Source organism: Otolemur garnettii, unplaced genomic scaffold (assembly GCF_000181295.1).
Source record: "Otolemur garnettii isolate 467f Iridium unplaced genomic scaffold, OtoGar3 scaffold00015, whole genome shotgun sequence".
Taxonomy (NCBI): domain Eukaryota; kingdom Metazoa; phylum Chordata; class Mammalia; order Primates; family Galagidae; genus Otolemur; species Otolemur garnettii.
This window is the reverse complement of record NW_003852410.1, coordinates 23,701,157-23,723,699: the sequence shown is the minus strand read 5'-3', so window position 1 is coordinate 23,723,699 and position 22,543 is coordinate 23,701,157. Positions and strand designations below refer to the sequence as shown.

Genomic DNA, 22,543 nt, shown 5'->3' with positions numbered 1-22,543 from the left:
CATTGTTGTTTGGCGGGTCCGGGCTGGGGATTCGAACCCGCCACCTTAGGTGTACGTGGCTGGCGCCTTAGCCGGTTGAGCTATAGGCGCCGAGCCAACAGTGTAGACTTTGAACAGGCTAATCAATGCCAAATCTTCCTTTGCCTTGGGGAAAAACAGACTTACATTATTGATCTCTTTTCACATATCCTTCATATAATTACACTCATATCTTTGTAAGGCATTACCTGTAGAAAGCATTGCCAAATATACAAGTTTGCAATTTGTAAGGCAAAAAATAATAAATATGTCTTGTGCAATTGTTCAGAGGCTATTGCTTGTTGTAAGATGATTTAGCAGTGGCAAGACTATTGGCTACAGTATATTACAAACTTGCATGCCATCTTGTGGAGGATGTCACAAGTTGTGAAATTAAGAAGTAAGCACTGCCCCCCAAATATTTATGAAAAATATGATTGTAGTGTACTCCAAACATCTGCCTCTCATGTGGAGAATTAAAAATATTTTCTAGATAATTAAAGCTTTTCTTAACATTGCTTTTCCCCAATTATGTAGCTATTTCAAGCAAAATTGGTTTTGAGCCTGAATAACCCAGATAATTGCCTCCATTTTCAAATTCATTTGGTTAGTGCCTGCCTAAACTAGTGGTTCTCAACCTTCCTAACGTCACGATCCTTTAATACAGTTCCTGTGGGTCGCGACCCACAGGTTGAGAACCTCTGTCCTAAACTAAATAATATTTCATCACATACCAAAATTTTCCAAGACTATCATATTGTATGACTCATACCTCCCCCCACCCCACTCTTGATGTCACAAAGAGATGAAATTTTAAGATGAGATTAGGGTACAAGACTAGACAACTGGGAGCAAATCAGAAATTAATCTTTCAAGAGATTCTACAAATATTTCCTGAGGGGCTGCTATGAGAACAAAGCCCACTCCTGTTTATGTGAAGGAGGAAAAAAAGGTATTACAGCTTTATAAGAGTGTTGATATGTTCTACAAGACCACAAACTAATTAGATACAAGCAAATCATTCCCTTGTTCTGTAATTGACATTGAGCAGCCCAAAGAGTTCATTTTCCTCCTAGATGCAAAAGGTTTTCTTTTTATTAAATAGGTGCAAAGGTTTGTGTACATAGGCACTACCCAAATAAAGTGTTGCTATGCCAACAGCAAAATGTTTTGTCTGTCCTGTTTGGTTGGCTGTTGATACTGAACAGGCTAATCATTGCCAAATTTTATTTCATTTTACTCCTGAGAATAGACTTAAATAATGGATTCCTGTGGCCTGACTCCCAGGATGGTTAGCCCTTCCCTTCCTATCGTCTTTTTCTTTACACTGACCGCAGCTGGTTTTAAGAGAACCCAAAGAGCTCTTCTTACTCCCAGTGAGATGACAACTTTATCCTCCTTGGTGGCACTGACTACATCGACTATCTAAACTTCCTAAGAGATCCATCTCGAGCAAAAGTTATAGCCAGTACAGACTGTCCACGTCCCCTGCCTCCCGTAAGCAACCATCACGACATGTCAGGTAAACCTCAGTCACCCTAGGAAATTCAATGCTCATCACCAGTGCCTTCCACCCCATCTCACCAGTCATTCCAAGGTGCCCTCAAAAACTCAGCTCTTATCAGCAAGCTTGCTTATTTCCTCCACCTCCTTTCTGAATGTTCTGTCCACCTTTTACGTTTCTCCGGATGATTCCCTCTCCTTCTCTTGGAAGCAGTGAATTCCTCCACTTCCTCAAGTCTCCAGAACTCTGGTGACCCCCTTCCTCTCCTAGCTTTATTTCCCTCCACTGCTGGCTTTGTTTCCTATTTCATTGAGTAGAAGAAATAAAAAAAAAAAACCTACTGCCACTTTATTTTAAATCATTGGCTATCATTTTAAAATTGCGGACTACTCCACTATACCATTTCTTGTCTCCTTCTCTGCTTTATTTTCCTCCATAACACTTGGCAACACGTGATATATAATGATGATATAATCAGCCTTCCTACCACTAAAATATAAGGTCCATGAGGGCGGACGTCTTTGTCTCTTTTCTTCCCTGGTAAAGCCCCACTTCTTAGAATGTCGCCTGGCACTAAGAAGCACTCAACAAATAGTTGTGGGTGTGCAACAAGATGAACATGCAACGACTCTACTCTCCTTTTTGCATATGCCCCCTCTACACCATCTTCTGCCCTGTCTCTTTAGATAACGAGCTGTACTTCTACAGCATGCACTCCATTCATGCTCTGATGCCATTGTCCACTGCCTACTCAAGGGCATCACTCCAGCAATTGTTGCCACTAACTCCTGTGTTATTAATTTTCGCCTCTTTGCTGGATTATTCCCATTCACATAAAACAGGCTATAATATTTCAAAATGAAAATTTCTGGTGATTCCACATTCCCCTTCAGGTACTACATAATTTCTCTGCTCTGCTTTTTAGGAAAATTCTTTGAAAGCTGTCTCTGCTCACTTCTTTCCTTGCCTCTCATTTCCTTGGAGCTTCTCTAATCAGACTTTCATTCTCACTACTGGCACTGAATGGACACACTTATCAAGGTCATTAGAGATCTCCATTCATTCACTCATTGGTTACCTGCCATAGGCCGGGTACTTATCTGAGTTCTAGCACTTAGCAGCATATTGCCCCAGTCAATGACTGGTAATCTCAGCCCTCATCTACCTCAAAAACTCGGCAGCACTTGCTCCTTGTAACACATCTTCCTGTGCTTCTGGAGATGTTCCACTCTCCTGACTTTCCTTTCACTTTATTGGTCCTATTAAATCTCACTCACTCCATCCTCCTCCTCTTCCAAATGTTGGGGCATCCCCAAGCTCACCCTTTGGACCTTTTCTTCCCTAAATCCACACTCACTCCTAGGGTAATCTCATTTAGTCCCAGACTATAAATGCTGTGTACAAACTGGTAACTCCAAGTTGAGGGTCCAGCCCCCTTGTCTTTGCTGAGCTCCAGACTTTATTGATCTAGCTGCCTACTCTTCACGGACATCTGATTGGCTTCTCAATCTAAACATATCCCAAACAAAGAATGCAATGTCCGTCCTCAACCCCAGTTCTCTTCAGTGAGTTGCTCAGGCCAAAAACATAAAAACTGTCTTGATTCCTCTTTCTCCTTGACACCCCACATCCAGTTTGTCTACAAGTCTGTCAACATTTCCTTCAAAATACATGCAAATTACCAAAATATTCAGGAGTGAAAGGTAACTATGTTCCAAACTTACTTTGATGAGCATAAATAAAATAAGAGGAATTGTTACATGGATGCAAGGATGGATCATGGTGATAATGCAGATATGGCAAATTATTAATTATGGAATCTATTGATAAGAATATGGGAATTCACTCTTTCCATTTTTTAGCTCTTTCAAAATTTGTATATAGTTTAAAAGATTTTTAATAAAATGTTGGGGAAAAAAAATTATAAAATATGACTTCTCATCATCTCAACTGCCACCATTCTGGACCAAACCATCACCATCTCTCATCTAGACTAATACAATCACCTCTAAATGGCTCCCTATGTCCACTCTTGCCTCTTTTCAGTCAATATTTTAACAGTTATCCAATAGTTTGATCTTTAAAAATAAGTATCTCAGTGGTTAGGGCACCAGCCACACGCTCCTGGGCTGGTGGGTTCAAACTGGGCCAGGCCTGCTAAACAACAACAACAGGAAGAAAAAAAAAAAAGCTGGGCATTGTGGCAGGTGCCTGCAGTCCTAGCTAGTAGGGAGGCTGAGGCAAGAAATTCACTTGAACCCAGGAGTTTGAGGTTTCTATGAGCTATGACACTACGGCACTCTACCGAGGGTGACAAAGTGAGACTCAGTCTCAGAAAAAAAAAAAAGGCTGGTTGTGGTGGCTCACACCTGTAATCCTAGTACTCTGGGAGGCCAAGGCAGGTGGATAGCATGAGCTCACAAGTTCAAGACCAGCCTGAGCAAAAAGCAAGACCCCTCTCTACTAAAAATTTTAAAACTGGAAGTTTTTCAATTCAGTTTCAGTTCAGTGGGTAGGGCACCGGCCACATAGACCAAGGCTGGCAGGTTCAAACCCGGCCCAGGCCAGCTAAAATGACACCTGCAACAATAAAAAAATAGCTGGGCATTGTGGCGGGCACCTGTGGTCCCAGCTATTTGGGAGGCTGAGGCAAGAGAATGGCTTAAGGTTGCTCTGACCTGTGACACCACAGAACTCTACCCAGGGCAACAGCTTGAGGCTCTGCCTCAAAAAAAAAAAAAAAAAAAGTTGAAAAACTGAGATAAGAGGATCACTAGAGCCCCAGAGTTGGAGGTTTCTGTGAGCTATGATGCAATGGCACTCAACCCAGGGCGACAGCTTGAGACTCTGTCTCAAAAACAAAAAATTAACATTATTTGTTCCCCAACCCCAAACTTCCAAGTGCATTAATCCCACAGTAATCAAAAGAAACTATGAAGTTCATATCAGTGTTTAAAAGGACCTGTCTAAATTGATGGCCGAGCACATCTCCCACGTCATCTTTCTAACTCTCCCACTCTCTCTTTGCTTTTGGTCACATGGCTATCATTGTAGTCCTTAAAAATGGTAACGCCTGTTTCTTCCGCAGGGCCTTTGCACTTGCTGTTGCCTATGTCTGCAATATTCTGCCCCAAAATATATGCATGGTTCCCACCTTCCCTTCATTCAGGCCTCTGATCTAATGCTACCTCCTGAGATCGGCCTTCCCTAACCACCCTATGCAGACTAGACACATTGTTATCCCCTCTCCCCATCATTCTCTTTTCTTTTGCCTTAATTTTTTCTCATACCATTTAGCATCTGACATTATATCAATTAGTTGTTGTTTAGTTACTGCCAATTTTCCTGCTAAACTGTAAATTCTATGACTGTAAATTCAACATTGTCGTCTTAGCACTTAGAATAGTGTACTCAGAATAGGCACTCAATAATGATTCACATAATAAATAAATTTTTTTTGAGACAGAGTTTTACTCTACCCCCTGGGTACAGTGCTATTTTGTCATAGTTCATAGCAACCTCAGACTCTTGGGATAGAGTGATCCTCCTGCCTCAGCTTCCCGAGTAGCTAGGACTACATTTACTGACCACAGTGCTCACCTAGTTTTTCTGGTTTTGGTAGAGACAGAATCTCATTCTCACTCAGAGTAGTCTTGAACTCCTGAGCTCAAGCAATCCACCAGCCTCAGCCTCCCAGAGTGCTGGGATTATCGGTATGAGCTACCACACCCAGCCCATATAATTAATAAATAAAGGAAGTTTCCAAACAGTTTTAACTGTGTTTTGCAGCATCTTCTAAAATTTTTTAAAAATTATACATGGTGAATTTTACATGTCTTGATTTTTGCGTATCTCAAAATGTTTGTTCTGATGCATGAATTGAATATCAAAACATTTTAAGCTCTTTTTTGGGAAATACCTTATTTTAAGGCCTTTTCCATTGACTTCAAGCATTTCATAGACATCAGGGTACTGTAACAAACCAGATAGACCCAATTCCTCCTTTTACAGAGTTTATAATTTCACAAGAGAGGGTTTTTTTTTTTTTTTTTGATACAGATTTTCACTATGTCGCCCTGGGTAGAATGCTGTGGAGTCTCAGCTCACAGCAACCTTGAACTCTTGGGTTTAAGCAATTCTCTTTCCTCAGCCTCCCAAGTAACTGGGACTACAGGCACCCCGCCACAACACCTGGCTATTTTTTGGTTGCAGTTGTCATTGCTGCTTGTCAGCCCGGGCTAGATTTGGACCCGCTAGCTCCGGTGTATGCAGCTAGTGCCCTAGCCACTGAACTATAAGCACTGAGCCGGCATTTTTTAAATGATGACAAAGTACGATTAGTCTTATGAAAACACAAGAGGAAATGATTTTTTTGCCAAATAATACCTCCCAGTAAATGTTACTTGATTTGAACATTTTTATTTCTATAAATATTTTCAGGGGAATAAAAGACAGTTTTATTATTGACCAACATGGGCAAAATGAGAAGGAATTTAGAAATTTTCAAATTATAAATGGGCTGTGTTTACACAAAACAGAGTAAAGAATAGGCTGATTCATTATAGATACACTCACCACAAGGACCGGGACTTGGTTTTGGACTGTAGAAGATCCCTTTAGGTCCCTTCCTTTTTTTGGAGACACACAGTCTGGCTCTGTTGCCAGGGCTAGTGTGCAGTGGCCCAATGGAAGCTCACACTCCTGGGCTATCCTCCTGCCTCAGCCTCCCCAGTAGCTGAGACATACAGGCCTGCACTATTCATTTTTTTTTCCTGTTTTTAGTAGGCACAAGGTCTCACTCTTGTTCAGGCTGGTCTTGAACTCAGCAATCCTCCTGCCTCAACCTCCCACAATGCTAGGATTTCAGAGGTGACCCACCATATCTGACCTCCATTTAGGTACTCTTAATTGCAACTCTTTGTTGAAACAACCCTATCTCACCTTTAGTCAGGGATTTTGCAGTCTGAACTCTTCCCACACACAATTCCTGGGGGTAAAGCATATGACCTAGGCCTAAGCCAATCAGGTCATCCTATTCTACCTTGTCACATCAATCGATTAATAACGAGCACATGAACCAATCAGAGCCTCGGCAATGCCCTGAGATCTTGGGCAGGGAACTCCCAATAGGTCTGCAACTGTAACTATTGGAACTTGCACTCCTGCCATTAACTCACTTCCAAAGATGACAGGGCAGATTGAACGTGGTAGGTCCTGGAGTACATGTCATCATATCAGGTGAACCCAGAATTTAGTTGTGCTCAAATCCAGTGAACATCTCTGGGCTTTTTGGGTATTGCAGCTACAAATCTCATTTGCCTCAAGTTTTCTCTTAGTTGCAACCACCGTAATCCTAATATATTCTCTGAGTGATTAATGTTCATGAAAGGAAGAAATATGCTATTTATTCATTTTACCTGAAAAATATGTACAAAAATGACATGACCTACTACTTCCAACAGCTGAATACATTTTACCCACTTGACAAGTGTTGCTTCCCTCCATGTACCTATAAAAACTGAGTATACAGATGCCATTCAAAGGACATGAGACTTTTCTCTAAAATGATTATACTTAAAAATCTATTAAAACCAAAATCACCACCTTAATTACAATAGCAAAAATTACATTCTGTTTTCTAACTCCATAGATTCATCTTTTCCCCCCTTTTCATGTTTGTTTTATAGCTGAATTATAAAATAGGAGCATGTAATTAAAATCCTAAGACCTATAATTATAAGCTTTGCTGCAATATAATTGTGAAGTCTTTTGATGGTTCCATCACTAATTATGCCTCTTAGAATTTCCAAATATCACTTTCCCATAAAAATCTGATCATCATCAGCCTTCAGTCAATATACCTGACTGAATAGATAATATTGCTTATTTCCATATAAAATCTGTGGGCTACATTCAGTCATTCCACTTATTTTATCAAAGAGAAAAAAAATAATGAAACCATAAAAGTAAATTTACATTTATCACTAAACGATCCTTTTTTTTTTCTTTCAAGAGCTACCAGGAAACTTTCAGAAGTTATTCTTTATCAAAATTTTTATAGTTTTTCAGACAAGTTATTATCATATTAATTTCATTGATTATTTCCTAATATATCATCAATGCCTAAAAGAAAATAAAAGTATATTAATAGAATGCCGCTATATGTTCCAAGATCTATATTCCAAGATTTATCACTATCTTTAGGGTACCTCTAATGAGTTAGTTTACATTGAAATTCAGACATTACTCCTTATTTTATGAAAATACTCTCATCACATCCCAATCTCAAGCTCTCTTTCTCCCCTCTCTCTCTGTTCTTCTTGCCCTGAATGCCTGGGCCTGTTTTCACAAGGTGCTAATTAACTGTGTTCATACATACACTGGGGCGCAGCACACTACTTTGAAAGATGACTTTTGGAGAATAAGTTTATTTCATCACTGAGAAAGGAAAAGACACCATAAATATTGAACAAGATGATTCTCTTCTCCTACTTCTTATGCAGAGGCATTTTACATTGCCACAAGAAGTAGAATTTTCTTTTTTTTTTTTGAGACAGAGCCTCAAACTGTCCCCCTGGGTAGAATGCTGTGGCATCACAGCTCATAGCAACCTCCAACTCCTGGGCTCAAGCGAGTCTCCTGCCTCAGCCTCCCAAGTAGCGGGGACCACAGGCACCCGCCACAACGCCTGGCTATTTTTTTGGTTGTAGCCGCCATTGTTGTTTGGTGGGTCCAGGCTGGATTCAAACCCGCCACCTTAGGTGTATGTGGCTGGCGCCTTAACCACTTGAGCCATTATAACCCCTGAGATAGGTCACATTTTATCAACTTTACAGTAGGAGGTAGTGCAGTATTACATTTTTTAAAAAGTGTTATGGACAAACAATTAGAACAAACTTGATAAAACAAACAACTCCCTACCATACATTTGGTAGGCAGGGCATTTAATACATTAAACAAATTATACACCATGACCAAGTGGGTTTTATCCTAGGGTCTCAAGGCTGGTTCAATATACATAAATTTATAAATATAATTCAACACATAAACAAATTAAAAAACAAAGACCACATGATTCTCTCAATTGATGCAGCCAAAGCTTTTGATAACATCCAGCATCCCTTCATGATCAGAACACTTAAGAAATTTGGTATAGAAAGGACATTTCTTAAACTGATAGAGGCCATCTACAGCAAACTCACAGCCAATATCATAAATGGAGTTAAATTGAAATCATTTCCACTCAGATCAGGAACCAGGCAAGGTTGCCCACTGTCTCCACTGCTCTTTAACATTGTAATGGAAGTTTTAGCCATTGCAATTAGGCAAGAAAAGGTGATCAAGAGTATCCACATAGGGTCAGAAGAGATCAAACTTTCACTCTTTACAGATGATATGATTGTATACCTGGAAAACACCAGGGATTCTGCTGCAAAACTCTTAGAAGTGATCAAGGAATACAGCAGCATCTCAGGCTACAAAATCAACACTCAAAATTGGTAACCTTTATATATACCAACAATAGTCAAGGTAAAAAAAACAGTTAAGGACTCTATTCCATTCACAATAGTGCCAAAGAAGATGAAATATTTGGGAGTTTACCTAACAAAGGACGTGAAAGATCTCTATAAAGAGAACTATGAAACTCTAAGAAAAGAAATAGCTAAAAATGTTAACAAATGGAAAAGCATACCATGCTCATGGTTGGGAAGAATCAACATTGTTAAAATGTCAATACTACCCCAAACAATATACAATTTTAGTGCAATTCTTACTAAAGCTCCACTGTCATACTTTAAAGATCTCAAAAAAATAATACTTCATTTTATATGGAATCAGAAAAAACCTTGAAGAGCCAAGACATTACTCAAAAATAAAAACAAAGCAGGAGGAATCACGTTACTAGACCTCAGACAATACTATAAATCGATAGTGATCAAAACAGTATAGTACTGGCACAAAAACAGAGAGGTAGATGTATGGAACAGAATAGAGAACCAAGAGATGAACCCAGCTACTTACCGTTATTTGATCTTTGACAAGCCAATTAAAAACATTCAGTGGGGAAAAGATTCCCTATTTAACAAATGATGCTGGGTGAACTGGCTGGTGACCTGTAGAAGACTGAAAGTAGACCCACACCTTTCACCATTAACTAAGATAGACTCTCACTGAATTAAAGGTTTAAACTTAAGATATGAAACTATAAAAATACTAGAAGAGGGCGGTGCCTGTGGCTTAAAGGAGTAGGACACCGGCACCATACACTGCAGGTGGCAGGTTCAAAACCCAATCCCGGCCAAAAACTGCAAAAAAAGAAATACTAGAAGAAAGTGCAGGGAAAATTCTTGAAGAAATTGGCCTGAGGGAATATTTTATGAGGAGGACCCTCCCGGGCAATTGAAGCAGCATCAAAAATACACTACTGGGACCTGATCAAATTAAAAAGCTTCTGCACAGCCAAGAACACAGTAAGTAAAGCAAGCAGACAGCCCTAGAATGGGAGAAGATATTTGCAGGTTATGTCTCCAACAAAGGTTTAATAACCAGAATCCACAGAGAACTCAAACGTATTAGCAAGAAAAGAACAAATGATCCCGTCTCAGGGTGGGCAAGGGACTTGAAGAGAAACTTCTCCGAAGAAGACAGGTGCACGGCCTACAGACATATGAAAAAATGCTCATCATCCTTAATCATCAGAGAAATGCAAATCAGAACTACTTTGAGATATCATCTAACTCCGGTAAGATTAGCTCACATCACAAAATCCCAAAACCAGAGATGTTGGCATGGATGTGGAGAAAAGGGAACAATTCTACACTGCTCGTGGGAATGCAAACTAATACATTCCTTTTGGAAAGATGTTTGGAGAACACTTAGGAATCTAAAAATAGACCTGCCATTCGATCCCACAATTCCTCTACTATATCCAGAAGACCAAAAATCACATTATCACAGAGATATTTATACCAGAATGTTTATTGCAGCCCATAATTGCTAAGTCATGGAAGAAGCCCAAGTGCCTATCAACCCACGAATGGATTAATACATTGTGGTATATATACACCAGGAAATATTATGCAGCCTTAAAGAAAGATGGAGACTTTACCTCTTACATGTTTACATGGATGGAGCTGGAACATATTCTTCTTAGCAAAGTATCTCAAAAATGGAAGAAAAAGTATCCAATGTACTCAGTCTTACTATAAAACTAATTTATAGCTTTCTTATGAAAGCTATAACCCAATTATAGCCCAAAAACAAAGGGAAAGGGGAGAGGGAGGAGAAGGGAGCGGGTAGGATGGGTGGAGGGAGGGTAACTTGTGGGACCACACCTACAGTGCATCTTACAAGGGTACATGTGAAATTTACTAAATGTAGAATATAAATATCTTAACACAATAACTAAGAAAATGCCATGAAGTCTACATTAATCAGTTTGATGAAAATATTTCAAATTGTATATAAAACTAGTACATTGTAGCCCATGACTGCATTAATGTACACAGAGATGATTTAATTTAAAAATAAATATTAAAAAAATAAGAAATAAAATAAAAATAAAAGTGTTATAGACAAACAATTAGAACAAACTTGATAAAAAAAACAACTCCCTGCCATACAATTTTGCAGGGCATTTAATATGCTATGTATTGTGAATTCAGGGGGGATTTTTTTCTTTTTTCTTTTTTTTTTTTTTTTTGAGACACTCACTCTTTCAACCTGGGGTTGAGTGCCATAGTGTCATCATAGCTCACAGCAACCTCAAACTCTTGGTCTCAAGCAATCCTCATGCCTCAGCTTCCCAAGTGGCTGGAACTACAAGCACCCACCACAATAACACCCAGCTAATTTTTCTGTTTGTAGTAGAGACAGGGTCTTGCTGGTCTCTCCTAAAGACCTGAGGCTGGCCTCACAGTCCTGAGCTCAGGTGATCCACCTACCTCGGCCTAGGATTACAGATGTGAGTCACTTTGCCCTGCCTGTTTCCCTAAATCATTTGATCCCAGGATCTTTTATTTTTCTAATAGAGTCTCTGGTAGAACATTGGTCTTGTGGAATACACCCTGGGAACTGTTGGTATGACAGGAGACACACAAGATTTAGAACAAGGACATGGATTTGAATCACAACTCCACCATCTACTGTTCAGGCAAATTGCTTAGTTTCTATTAGCTTTATGTTCCTTCTCTATAAATTAAATACATAATACTCTAATTCTTTTTAAAGAGATAGGGTTTTCCTATGTTCCCCAGAGTGAACTAAAACTCCTGGGCTCCAGTGATCCTCCTGCCTCGGGCTCCCTAGCAGCTGGAACTATGGCCGTGCTCCCCTATGCCCAGCTGTAATACCTAGTTTGTTGATCCATTGGGTAATATCATAGCAGACAATAGCGGCAGCTACATCAGGGGTTAATGTGAGAATTCAATGATTTAAAGTATGTGCCAGTCACATAGTAAACTCTTAACAATTATTCATGTTATTTTATCATCCTCACACATCGGGCTGCAAAAAGCTCTTTCTCACATTTGAACCAGTTTCTCTCTGAATAAACGAGAAGATGCAAACTAATGAAGATTGTAACCCAGTCGTGAGGACTTGAGTAGCACATCTGGCCTGATCCACTGTGTAAGAAAGATGTGTGTAGGAGTGTGTCTAAATGTAAGTTTCCACAGCCTGTGTCACCACTGAAATGTCATGCCATGTTTGGTAAAATGCAGAGAACATTAGTTGGGGCTTCCAAATATGGCCCAGGAACAAATTCACTTCTGAGAAAAGTATAGGGCCAGGCCCAGAAGCATTTAATCTGTATGAGCAAGCATTTGGGACTCCTTCATTTGAAATTGTCTAGAAAGTCATTTTGATTGCATGTTAGAGTCACAGCTAACCCAGATTGAACAGTGCTATATTTTCCCTAAAATGTCAACATGGTGGGGGAGCTGCTTCGGACAACTCCAAGGAAACGACTGTGATATGATATCTGATTCCTGCTCAGTGCCGGATTCAATACTATAATCTTGGCTCGGCGCCTATAGCTCAACCGGCTAAGGCGCCAGCCACGTACACCTAAGGTGGCGGGTTCGAATCCCCAGCCTGGACCCGCCAAACAACAATGACGGCTGCAACCAAAAAATAGCCGGGCGTTGTGGCGGGCGCCTGTGGTCCCAGCTACTTGGGAGGCGGAGGCAGGAGACTCGCTTGAGCCCAGGAGTTGGAGGTTGCTGTGAGCTGTAATGCCATGGCACTCTGCCCAGGGGGACAGCTTGAGGCTCTGTCTCAAAAAAAAAAAAAAAAAAAAAAACAATACTATAATCTTGAACCTGTTGATTTGGAGCAATATGCATGATTAGGTAGTTTAATTGCATGTTGTAAAGGAAGCTATGACCTTTCCAGTCCCATGCTTCCATCCCGGATGTTGCACTGTGCTATTGGGAGGAGGAGGGAACAAACGCGTGTGGGGAAGCTTGACAATAGCCGTGTTCCTTTACATAATTACTCAAGTGTTTTCAATACTTTCAAAAGTCCTATAGACAATACCTCGGATTTTAGGGGACATCTTCTGCGTAAAGAAAATTTGGTAAAAATCAAGTTGCCTTGAGCAAGGATTCAGTAAGTTGTAAATGGTATAAATGGTGAGTGTGCAGCATCAACATATACAATTCTCTTATTTTTTTAGTTAGTTTGGTAAAGCTAAGTACAACATTAAAAGTTAAAGACATGATATTCTTGTCTATCAATGCATTAGCTATAAACATGATAGCTTAACAATGCCGTAACCATTTCATATGAAATAAAAAAATTAAGAACGTAATATAAATCCTGGCATAAGCAAGATGTTTTCCAATTTAAAAATTATTTGCATATTCACTCTTATGTTTAATTATGAGAAAAAGCAATACAAAAGACAAAGAGGGCAGCATTTTCCCAGTTTTACAATCGAAACAGCAAAGCAGAAATATTAAGTGATTTGCAGTAGTAAAGTTAGGACTTAAACCCAAGCCTCTTGACACCAAGCCATAGTTTTCCTCCTCTGGGGCATTATAAACCCTGAGGACAAGACCTGAAGTTTTGAAATACAAGCTAATTTTGCCAGAAAGCTGAATTTTTTTCTCTATAGCATATGTAGCCAAGATTCCCAAGAATGAAATGAGACAGGTTGGCCATCATTTGTTAAAAGTTACCTAAGGACTAGGCTGGACCTGTCTGCACAGGATGGAATGTATTAGAAGAGAAGCAATTACCCAGACAACCCAGACCTCGATCATTTTCACCTGAAAGGTCCTGATAATTGAAGCAAAAGGTACGGGTATGTTTGAAAGCTAAACTGTGAGTATAATTGACTTGATTGTTTCTGTATCTTTATATTTGAATGCAATCACAACACATAAAACCACTAGGCACTGATATTCTCTGTCCCAAAACATAAATTACCTCCAAAACAGCATCCTCTGGGTCCTTGGCTGCTGCTCTGTAAATGACTGTGCCCAGGGCAGTATCTTCCAGAATATAAATCTCAGTAACTGCCAGAAAATGTACAATAAACGTGCTTGAATGAGCTTCTCCACTACAGGCCCAAAACCCTTCATCCAATTTTAGATTTTAGATAAAACTTAAGACATTGTGCTTGCTCAGCACAGATTTTTTTATAGGCTGATTGCCATTAAACACATAATAAAGATAATAATAATAACAAACATCATTTATCAATTATGTCTTACATGTCAGGTAGAGAGCAAAGAGATTTATAAATTTAAACAACAATGTTGAACCTTTTTTTGAGTGCTTGTTAATCGCTAAGCACTTAACATCTTAAATGACTTTATTATTCTTTCCATTTTACTGAGGTTTACAAAGATTGAATATCTGGCTCAAGGTCACACAGCTATTATATCAATAGTACCTGATTATTTTATTAATATTTGTTTTCTCCCTAATTTTGCACTCTCCTCATGTGATTTTAAAACCGTGGGGAACACAAACTTGCAAATTTGTTGGTCAAACCCCTCTTCCAGGAATCAGGGATCCTGGGGCTGTGTGAGATGCCTGAGAGTCTAAAGAGAAGACCCACCAAGAGAGAAGCTGTTGCACCACTTTTTTTTTTTCTTTTTGAGACAGTCTCATTTTGTCACCCTTGGTAGAGTGCCGTGGTGTCATAGCTCACAACAACCTCAAACTCTTGGGCTCAAGTGATTGCCTCAGCCTCCCAAGTAGATGGGTCTTGTTCTGGTCTCAACCCCATGAGCTCAGGCAATCTACTCACCTTGGCCTCCCAGAGTGCTAGGATCATAGGTGTGAGCCACTGCGCCCAGCCTCTGCTGCACCATTTTGGCAAGGAGTTGGGACTTGTGGATAGCAAAAGAGGTTGGACTGTAGCCAGGGCACTGGCCTGCTGATCAAATAAGCTCACAAAGTTCCACAAGCTCTCTGGCACTGAGCTTACTGTCTTAGAAGTTAGAAGAGCATAATTTGACCTTGGATCTGGCCTGGGGGAGAATATCATCTGCTTGGAGAAGGAAGGGAAAGGAAGGAGCCTAACATTTATTGGCACTTACTATGTGCCTGGCACTTTAAAACATTTTATGCTTGGTCCCTTAAAACACTGTGTCAGGCCAGGTGTGGTGGCTCATGCCACTCTGGGAGGCCAAGGCAGGTGCATTGCTTGCACTTAGGAGTTGGGGACCAGCCTGAGCAAAACAAGACCCTGTCTCTACTAAAAAGAGAAAAACTAGCTAGGCGTTGTGGCAAGTGCCTGAGTGCCTACTCAGGAGACTGAGGTTAAGAGGATCGCTTTAGCCCAAGAGTTTGAGGTTGCTGTGAGCTATCATGACACCACAGCACTCAACTCCACCTCAAAAAAATAACAAATAAAAACACTATGTCAGGTAAGTTTCATCAGAAAGGGATTCATATCCCTATTTCATCAATGAGGAAACCAAGACTCAGACAAGGAACTCTTCCCAGTGAGTGGCAATCCCAATGTCTGAGCCTCAAATGTTTTTGTTTATAATAGAGAGCCATGTAAGTATTAAACATCTGACTATATTGAAAGAGAGACCAGAGTAAAAGAAAAAAATACATGCATGGTAAAAATAGAGTAAGAAGGAGAGAAAAATGAATGGTCCTTGTCCTCATGAAGCTTCTGGCTTCATAACACAGACACACCGTGTTATGAAATAATCATACAAATAAGAGAAAAGATTTTAGTATGCAAGAATCAAAACAAATACATAAATGATTCTCAACACTGAGCAAGTTACTTTCTGTTATCCATGCAATGGGACTAGGAGCAGAACCTATCTCTCTTCTAGTGCTGTGAGCTTTAAGTAAAGGCATCCAGTTAAATTTCCTGGGACAGTGCCCCATACATAGTGAGTGCCCAGCCTGTGTCAGCCATCTTTTCTTACTGTCATTATTACTATTCTCCTTATTTCTGTTATAACCATGATGCCTTGAGAGCACATAGAGCACAGGGCAGGTCTACGTATGTGTTGTGTCCACTGGAGCCTTCTTCCCCCAAGAAAAGAGTCTCTGTACCTTGGTCCCCCTGGGCAAGGGATCCAGTGAAGATGGGTGGCTCATTCACATCTGCAATTTGGATTAAAATGGTCTGTGATGCTGTTGCCCCTTGCTTGTCTTCGGCGTAGATTACCAGGGAATAGAGCGTCACCGTCTCAAAGTCCAACTTGGGTACTCCAGTGGTGAATAACTAAATTTTTTTTTAAAGTGCAGAATAATGGAATGAATGACTGGCTTCATAAGGATATAGACAGAGTATTTTAATCTGTAATTCCCAGTCTCAATCAACATTTTTTAAAAAGATATAAAATTTATGTACTTAAGATGTGGAAGCAAAGTTATTTGATTTATTAAAAAGAGTATATGAACAAAGGATTCACTTATATTGTATTAAATGATTTCTCCTTCATTTTTTCACCTTCCCATAATTCTTTCTATTTTTTTGTTAAATAATAGCAGGGTAAATTAATGCATTTATGGGGTACAATGTGCTGGGTTTATATACAATTTGAAATATTTACAACAAACTGGTTAACATAGCCTTCACCGCACTCTCTTAATTATTGTGTTAAGACATTTATACTCTACACTTAGTAGATTTGACATGTACCCTTGTAAAATGCACCATAGGTGTGGTCCCACCAATTACCCTCCCTCCACTCATCCTCCCCCCTCCCCTCTCCCTCCTCTTCCTGCTTCATCTTAGGCTGTAGCTGGGTTATAGCTTTCATATGGAAGTGTGGGTGATTATATATTGGTTTCATAGTAGAGCTGAGTACATTGGATACTTTTTCTTCCATTTTTGAGATACTTTGCTAAGAAGAATATGTTCCAGCTCTGTCCATGTAAACATAAAAGAGGTAAAGTCTCCATCTTTTCTTAAGGCTGCATAATATTCCATGGCATATATATACCACAATTTATTAATCCATTTATGAGTTGATGGGCACTTGGGTTGCTTCCATGACTTAGCAATTATGAATTAGGCTGCAATAAACATTCTGGTGCAAATGTCTTTGTTATAAAGTGATTTGGGGGCCTAGTAGAGGAATTGCAGGATCAAATAGCAGGTCTATTTTTAGATCCCTAAGTGATCTCCAAACTTCTTTCCAAAAGGAAAATACTAGTTTCCATTCCCACTAGCAGTGCAGAAGTGTTCCCTTTTCTCCACATCCATGCCAACATCTGTAGTTTTGGGATTTTGTTATGTGGACTACTCTTACTGGAGTTAGAGGGTATCTCAAAGTACTTTTGATTTGCATTTCTCATTGACTTGGGCTCCATGATTCTTTCTAATAGCAAAGTTCACCATTTATTGAGTCCCTCCTCCATTTTAATTTGCCAAGGTCTATTCTGAGCACTTTACAAATATCTCATTCTATCTTTGAAATTGCAAATGGGTGCTATTAATGGGTACATTTTACTGGTGTAGAAATTAAGCCTTGCAGAGGTTAAGCAGCTCAGCCAGTTTTCATGGATAGGAATACAAATGGCTCTGGACTCCACCTTGGTGCTCTTGATCATGAGTCTAAACTGCCTGTCACCGGAAATGGATAAAAGAACAAGATAAGAGTCCCTCCTATCCTTTGCCTGTTTAGTCGCTTCACATCTCCTATTCTTTTTTTCCTTCATGGTTTTCACACTGGTGTTTGAACTGTCCTATGTTCAGATACCTCCTGAAGTTGAACATGAAGAGAACTGGGTTTGGCCAGGTGCCTGTAATCCTAGCACTCTGGCAGGAGGATTGCTTGAGGCAAGTTTGAGACCAGACTGAGCAAGAGCCAGACCCTGTCTCTACAACAAAAGCAACAACAAAACATAAACAAAAAAAGAAAAATTAGCCTGGCAGGGTGGTGTACACCTGTAGTCACAAGTACTTGGGAGGCTGATGCAGGATATTCTCTTGAGCCCAGGAGTTTTAGGTTGCTGTGAGCTATAATGCTATAACACTCTACCCAGGGCAACAGAAAGAGACTCTATCAAAAAAAAAAAAAAAAAAAAGACAGAGAGAGAACTGGCTTACATTTTCATCTCCAGAATGAAATGGCTCCATGACTTTGGCCATAGTCTTTCAGGTCTCTGGCTTGGATGCCTTTATCTTTACACAAAAGACTTAAAAATTTTTTTGCTAATGTCCTTTCCATGTGTGACATGGAATGTTTAGTGGATGGTTGTTTCTAATGTTTTCTTTTTAGTAAAGTAACAGAAAACAGATTTTCTTGAATAGGAAAACCCACTGAAAAGAGTTGGATACTTGCCTCTGGATGTTCTTTGTCAAAGCATGAACCCCTTGTCTATGATGTTTATGGATTCTAAGGCAATACTAATAGCTTACATGTATTGAGCACTTAGTACATACCAATTATAAGTGTTTAAGACTAGTTACATCATTTAACCCTAAAAAAACCCAGTGTGATTGGTACTATTACCACACCCATTTAATAAATTAAAAGACAGAGCCATAGAGAGATTACCCAGTAAGGAATAGAGGCAGGACATGAATCCAGACTTTGACACCAAAGTCTGTGCTCTTACTCATATACTATGTGACTGATACAGCTGCCTTCTCATAAAGGAATCACTGACTCTCAGAAGAGCATGCTGTCATCTCACCATCTTGTACTAATAAGGGATGACATTTGTTAAGCATTTTCTTTGTGCCAGGCAATGTTCTCAGCTCTTTACCTCATTTAATTACCAACACAGGGTGGCACCTGTGGCTCAATGAGTAGGGCGCCAGCCCCATATAGGGAGGGTGGCGAGTTCGAACCCATCCCCAGCCAAACTGCAACAAAAAATAGCTGAGCACTGTGGCAGGTGCCTATAGTCCCAGCAACTCAGGAGGCTGAGGCAAGAGAATCACCTAAACCCAAGAGCTAGAGGTTGCTGTAAGCTGTCACGCCACAGCACTCTATCAAGGGTGACAAAGTGAGACTCTGACTCTTAAAAAAAAAAAATTACCAAAACAAGCCTGTAAGAGAAGTACTATTAGTATCCCTGTTTTACAGATGAGGAAACCAAAGCTTAGATTCCATAAGGTAACTAAGAAAGTCATGCTGCAAGAAAAGGCAGGACATGCCCCTTGCTGGCCTCGCACTGACCAGCACTTCCACTGACAGCAGTGCCTGGGTGTTAGTTTCACGATTCCAGGAAAAGCGCTATCCTCTACAGAGCAGTTGCCATAGGTTAGACACTTTATGTCTTCAATGCTCACAATTATCCCTTGGAATAAATGGATAAATACTACAGATGAGGAAACTGAGGCTTGGAAGTTAGACACTTCACCCGAGATAACACAGCAAGTAAGCAACAGAGCTGAGATTCAAAGCCAAGTCTTCCTGACTCTAAAACTCTATTCTTTTCATCATACCCTAATTCTGCCTAAGTTAATTTAATGCCATAGCCTGATGTTAAGATATATGAGGTTTTCTAGCTTTGATTAAGCACATCCTTGTCCTCAAGGAACACCCTTACCCATGGAGCACAACCTGGGGCTCGGACTGGGCCTTCTAGTGTGGTTGCCTCCACCCTGGGAGTCCCACAGGGGCAGCAAATGTGTCCATCTTATTCCCTAGCATCTCAGAGGGCTCCACATACATTTCAACAAATACTTACTGAATTAATGCAAATGTCCATTCTTTCCACTGTACATTGGAAGAAGACAAGAACATAGTTTATGTCCCCTTTTGGGAGATCATTCCCATTTAGGGAATAGGAAGAATACACAGAAAGGGTAACGGGTTCATTTTCCCATCCTGCCTATGAAACTCCCTTTATGTTGCTCAATGACAGGTAGCAATTTGCAGATGACATAACTGGAGTGTACCTTGTCTCATTTCCATTGATTTATCTATAATCGGTTCCCTTTAAGCTTTGCTATTGTTTGCTACTGATTCTCCAGGAGACTAATTTGGTGTTTGGTGATGGTTGTGGGTTTTCCTGTTGTTGTTCAACTGCCTGACCAGTCACCCCTCCTAAGCTCTATTGGTCTTTTACAAACCTAACGAGCATATACGCCCTAAGGATAATGATATGCTAAACTCCAAATAGAACAGTCTGTCTCCCGTTATGCTGCTCATCATGGAGACAGATATTAATTCATTGGTTTAGCCTTTATCTGCAGGTGTACTTCCATGCTGTGAAGCTGCTGCATAACTGAACTGCTTCTAAAGCTGTCTAAAGCTAGTCTATAATATGGTTATGATCATGTAGCCACATCTTTCTTATTTTTCTTTATCATCTGTAATCTAGCTATTATAATGCTGAATGTTGAAGTATATTTATTATAGTAACAGCTACTGTGTTGTAACTGCTTATTATGGACCAAGCAATAAGATGGCACTTTGCATACATTATCTCTTAGAATCTTCCTACTAATCCTTGAGAGAGGCAATATTATTATTATTATTATTAATATCTTTATATAGAGGGAAAAAAACATAGCACAGAAAAGTAAAACAACTCAGGCTGCCAGTAACTAGAAGAGCTGTGGTTGGAAAATGAGCTTATGACTCAGTGCCTGTAGCTCAAGTGGCTAGGGCGCCAGCCACATCTACCAGGCTGGCGGGTTCAAACCCAGCCCAGGCCTGCCAATTAACAATGGCAACTACAACAAAAAAAAAGCTGGGTGTTGTGGCAGGCGCCTGTAGTCCCAGCGGCTTGAGAAGCTAAGGCAAGAGAATTGCTTAAGCCCAAGAGTTTAAGGTTGCTGTGAGCTGTTATGCCACAGCCTTCTATGGAGGGAGACATAGAGAGACTCTGTCTCAAAATAAAAAAAATTAAATTAAAATTAAAAAAAAAGAAAAATGAGTTTATCAGGGCCTCGAGATCTGCTTAGAACAGTGATGCTCGCTCCCTCATGTACACACATGCATACACACAAGAAATAAGCAAAACTACTGAACCCACTTTGCTGCTGTTCAGATTTATAACAAAAATCTAATTATGAAATAGCATTTTACACCAAACTAGAGTTGGAAACAAATTGAAAAGTCAACAATAAGTTTTTTCTGTTGTTGTTGTTTTTGAGACAGATCCTTAAGCTGTCACCGTGAGTAGAGCGCCACGGTGTCACAGCTCACAACAATCTCCAACTCCTGGGCTTAAGTGATTCTCTTGCCTCAGTCTCCCAAATAGCTGGGACTACAGGTGCCCACCACAACACCTGACTGTTTTTTGGTTGTAGTTGTCATTGTTTGGCAGGCCCCGGCTGGATTCCAACCCACCACCTCTGTGTATGTGGCTGGTGCCTTAGCCGCTTGAGCTATAGGCGCCACCGGACAATAAGGTTTTGCAAGAATCTTCAAGAGCCTCCAAACAGACCTCCCTTGCCCCTCCATAACCTGTGCTCCTCACCACAGCTATTTAAACTGCAGGCAAATCTTGTCTCTTTTCTGTGTAACTCTGCGGAGGTTTCTTAGATGTAGCAGGTGGATTTAACGCCCCCAATTCTTTACGCTTTTCTGTATTCTGTCCTTTGCCATGTAACTTTGAAGTTCCTCCAACAAAAACAAGATATATTATATTTCTTCAGCCCATGGCTTAGATATGCAACTTGCCCTTCTTAATTTGTGGGATATGAGCAGATGTGGGTCCTCAAATGTGCTTGTGGGGGGGGGGGGAGGCCTCTTGCTGCCTCCTTTGCTCAGAGAAGAATGAGTCTCTGGAGCCAGTGTCCCAAGGAGAATGCAAGGCACAAGAGACAGACCTAAATGCAACCCACAGCATAGAGCTGAACCAGGCTAGATCAGCTAACCACACATTGCTCTTCAGAACTTTATTGTGATAAGTGTCAGAGAAAACAGGACAGGTGTCATGTTCACACTGGTCCCCGTCCTCTCAAGTCCCATAGGGGCAATGCAGCAGGGCCCAGGTAAATGCTGTGCACACGGAGGGTTTACATCATATTAACAGTTAAGGAATCCTAATCTTCGGGAACCTGAATCTCTTATAGTGAGCCATACATCTGCCTGAATTTTGCTCCAGAGAAGAAATTAGCTTTATTATACCTACGTGGTAAATTGAACTTCCTAATATGGCTCATAGATTCTGCAAGCTTTGCCCCCAAACTCCCTTGCAGTCTAATCACCCACCACCCATCCCTCTTAGCTCTTGTCATACTGATCTTTCAGTTCCTTCTCCTTGCAAGGCTTCTAGCCACAGAGCCCTTGCACATGCTGGCTCCATCTACCTAGAGCATTCTTCCCTCCTTCATTTTCTATTTTATTCCTATCCATTCTGCATACTGCTTTTCATGGAGATCTTCTTCGGAGAAGTCTGATTAGGTCAAATATCCCTTTGGTGCTCCTACAGATCTATGGGTGTTTCATGGCTCTTATTGCATTTACAATGTTGTGCTAATGTACGCATTCACTGCATTAATGTGTCTCCATATTAACCAGTAAATGCCATGAAAGCAAGGAATTAACCTGTGTCTGAGACAATCCTTAATAAATATCTGTAAAATAAATGGATCTTGATATGCCCAAGGCTTTTTTTTTTTTT

At 40.3% G+C, this 22,543-nt stretch overlaps 1 protein-coding gene across 1 annotated transcript in view; it reads right to left on the bottom strand.

Moving 5' to 3' along the window:
- The window catches only part of LOC111723743 (cadherin-related family member 3-like), a 75,748-nt gene that overhangs the window by 44,424 nt on the left and 8,781 nt on the right, over positions 1 to 22,543 (bottom strand). The window contains 2 exon segments of the mRNA XM_023510706.1: positions 13,955 to 14,043; positions 16,058 to 16,229. Coding sequence (XP_023366474.1) covers positions 13,955 to 14,043; positions 16,058 to 16,229 — 261 coding nt within the window.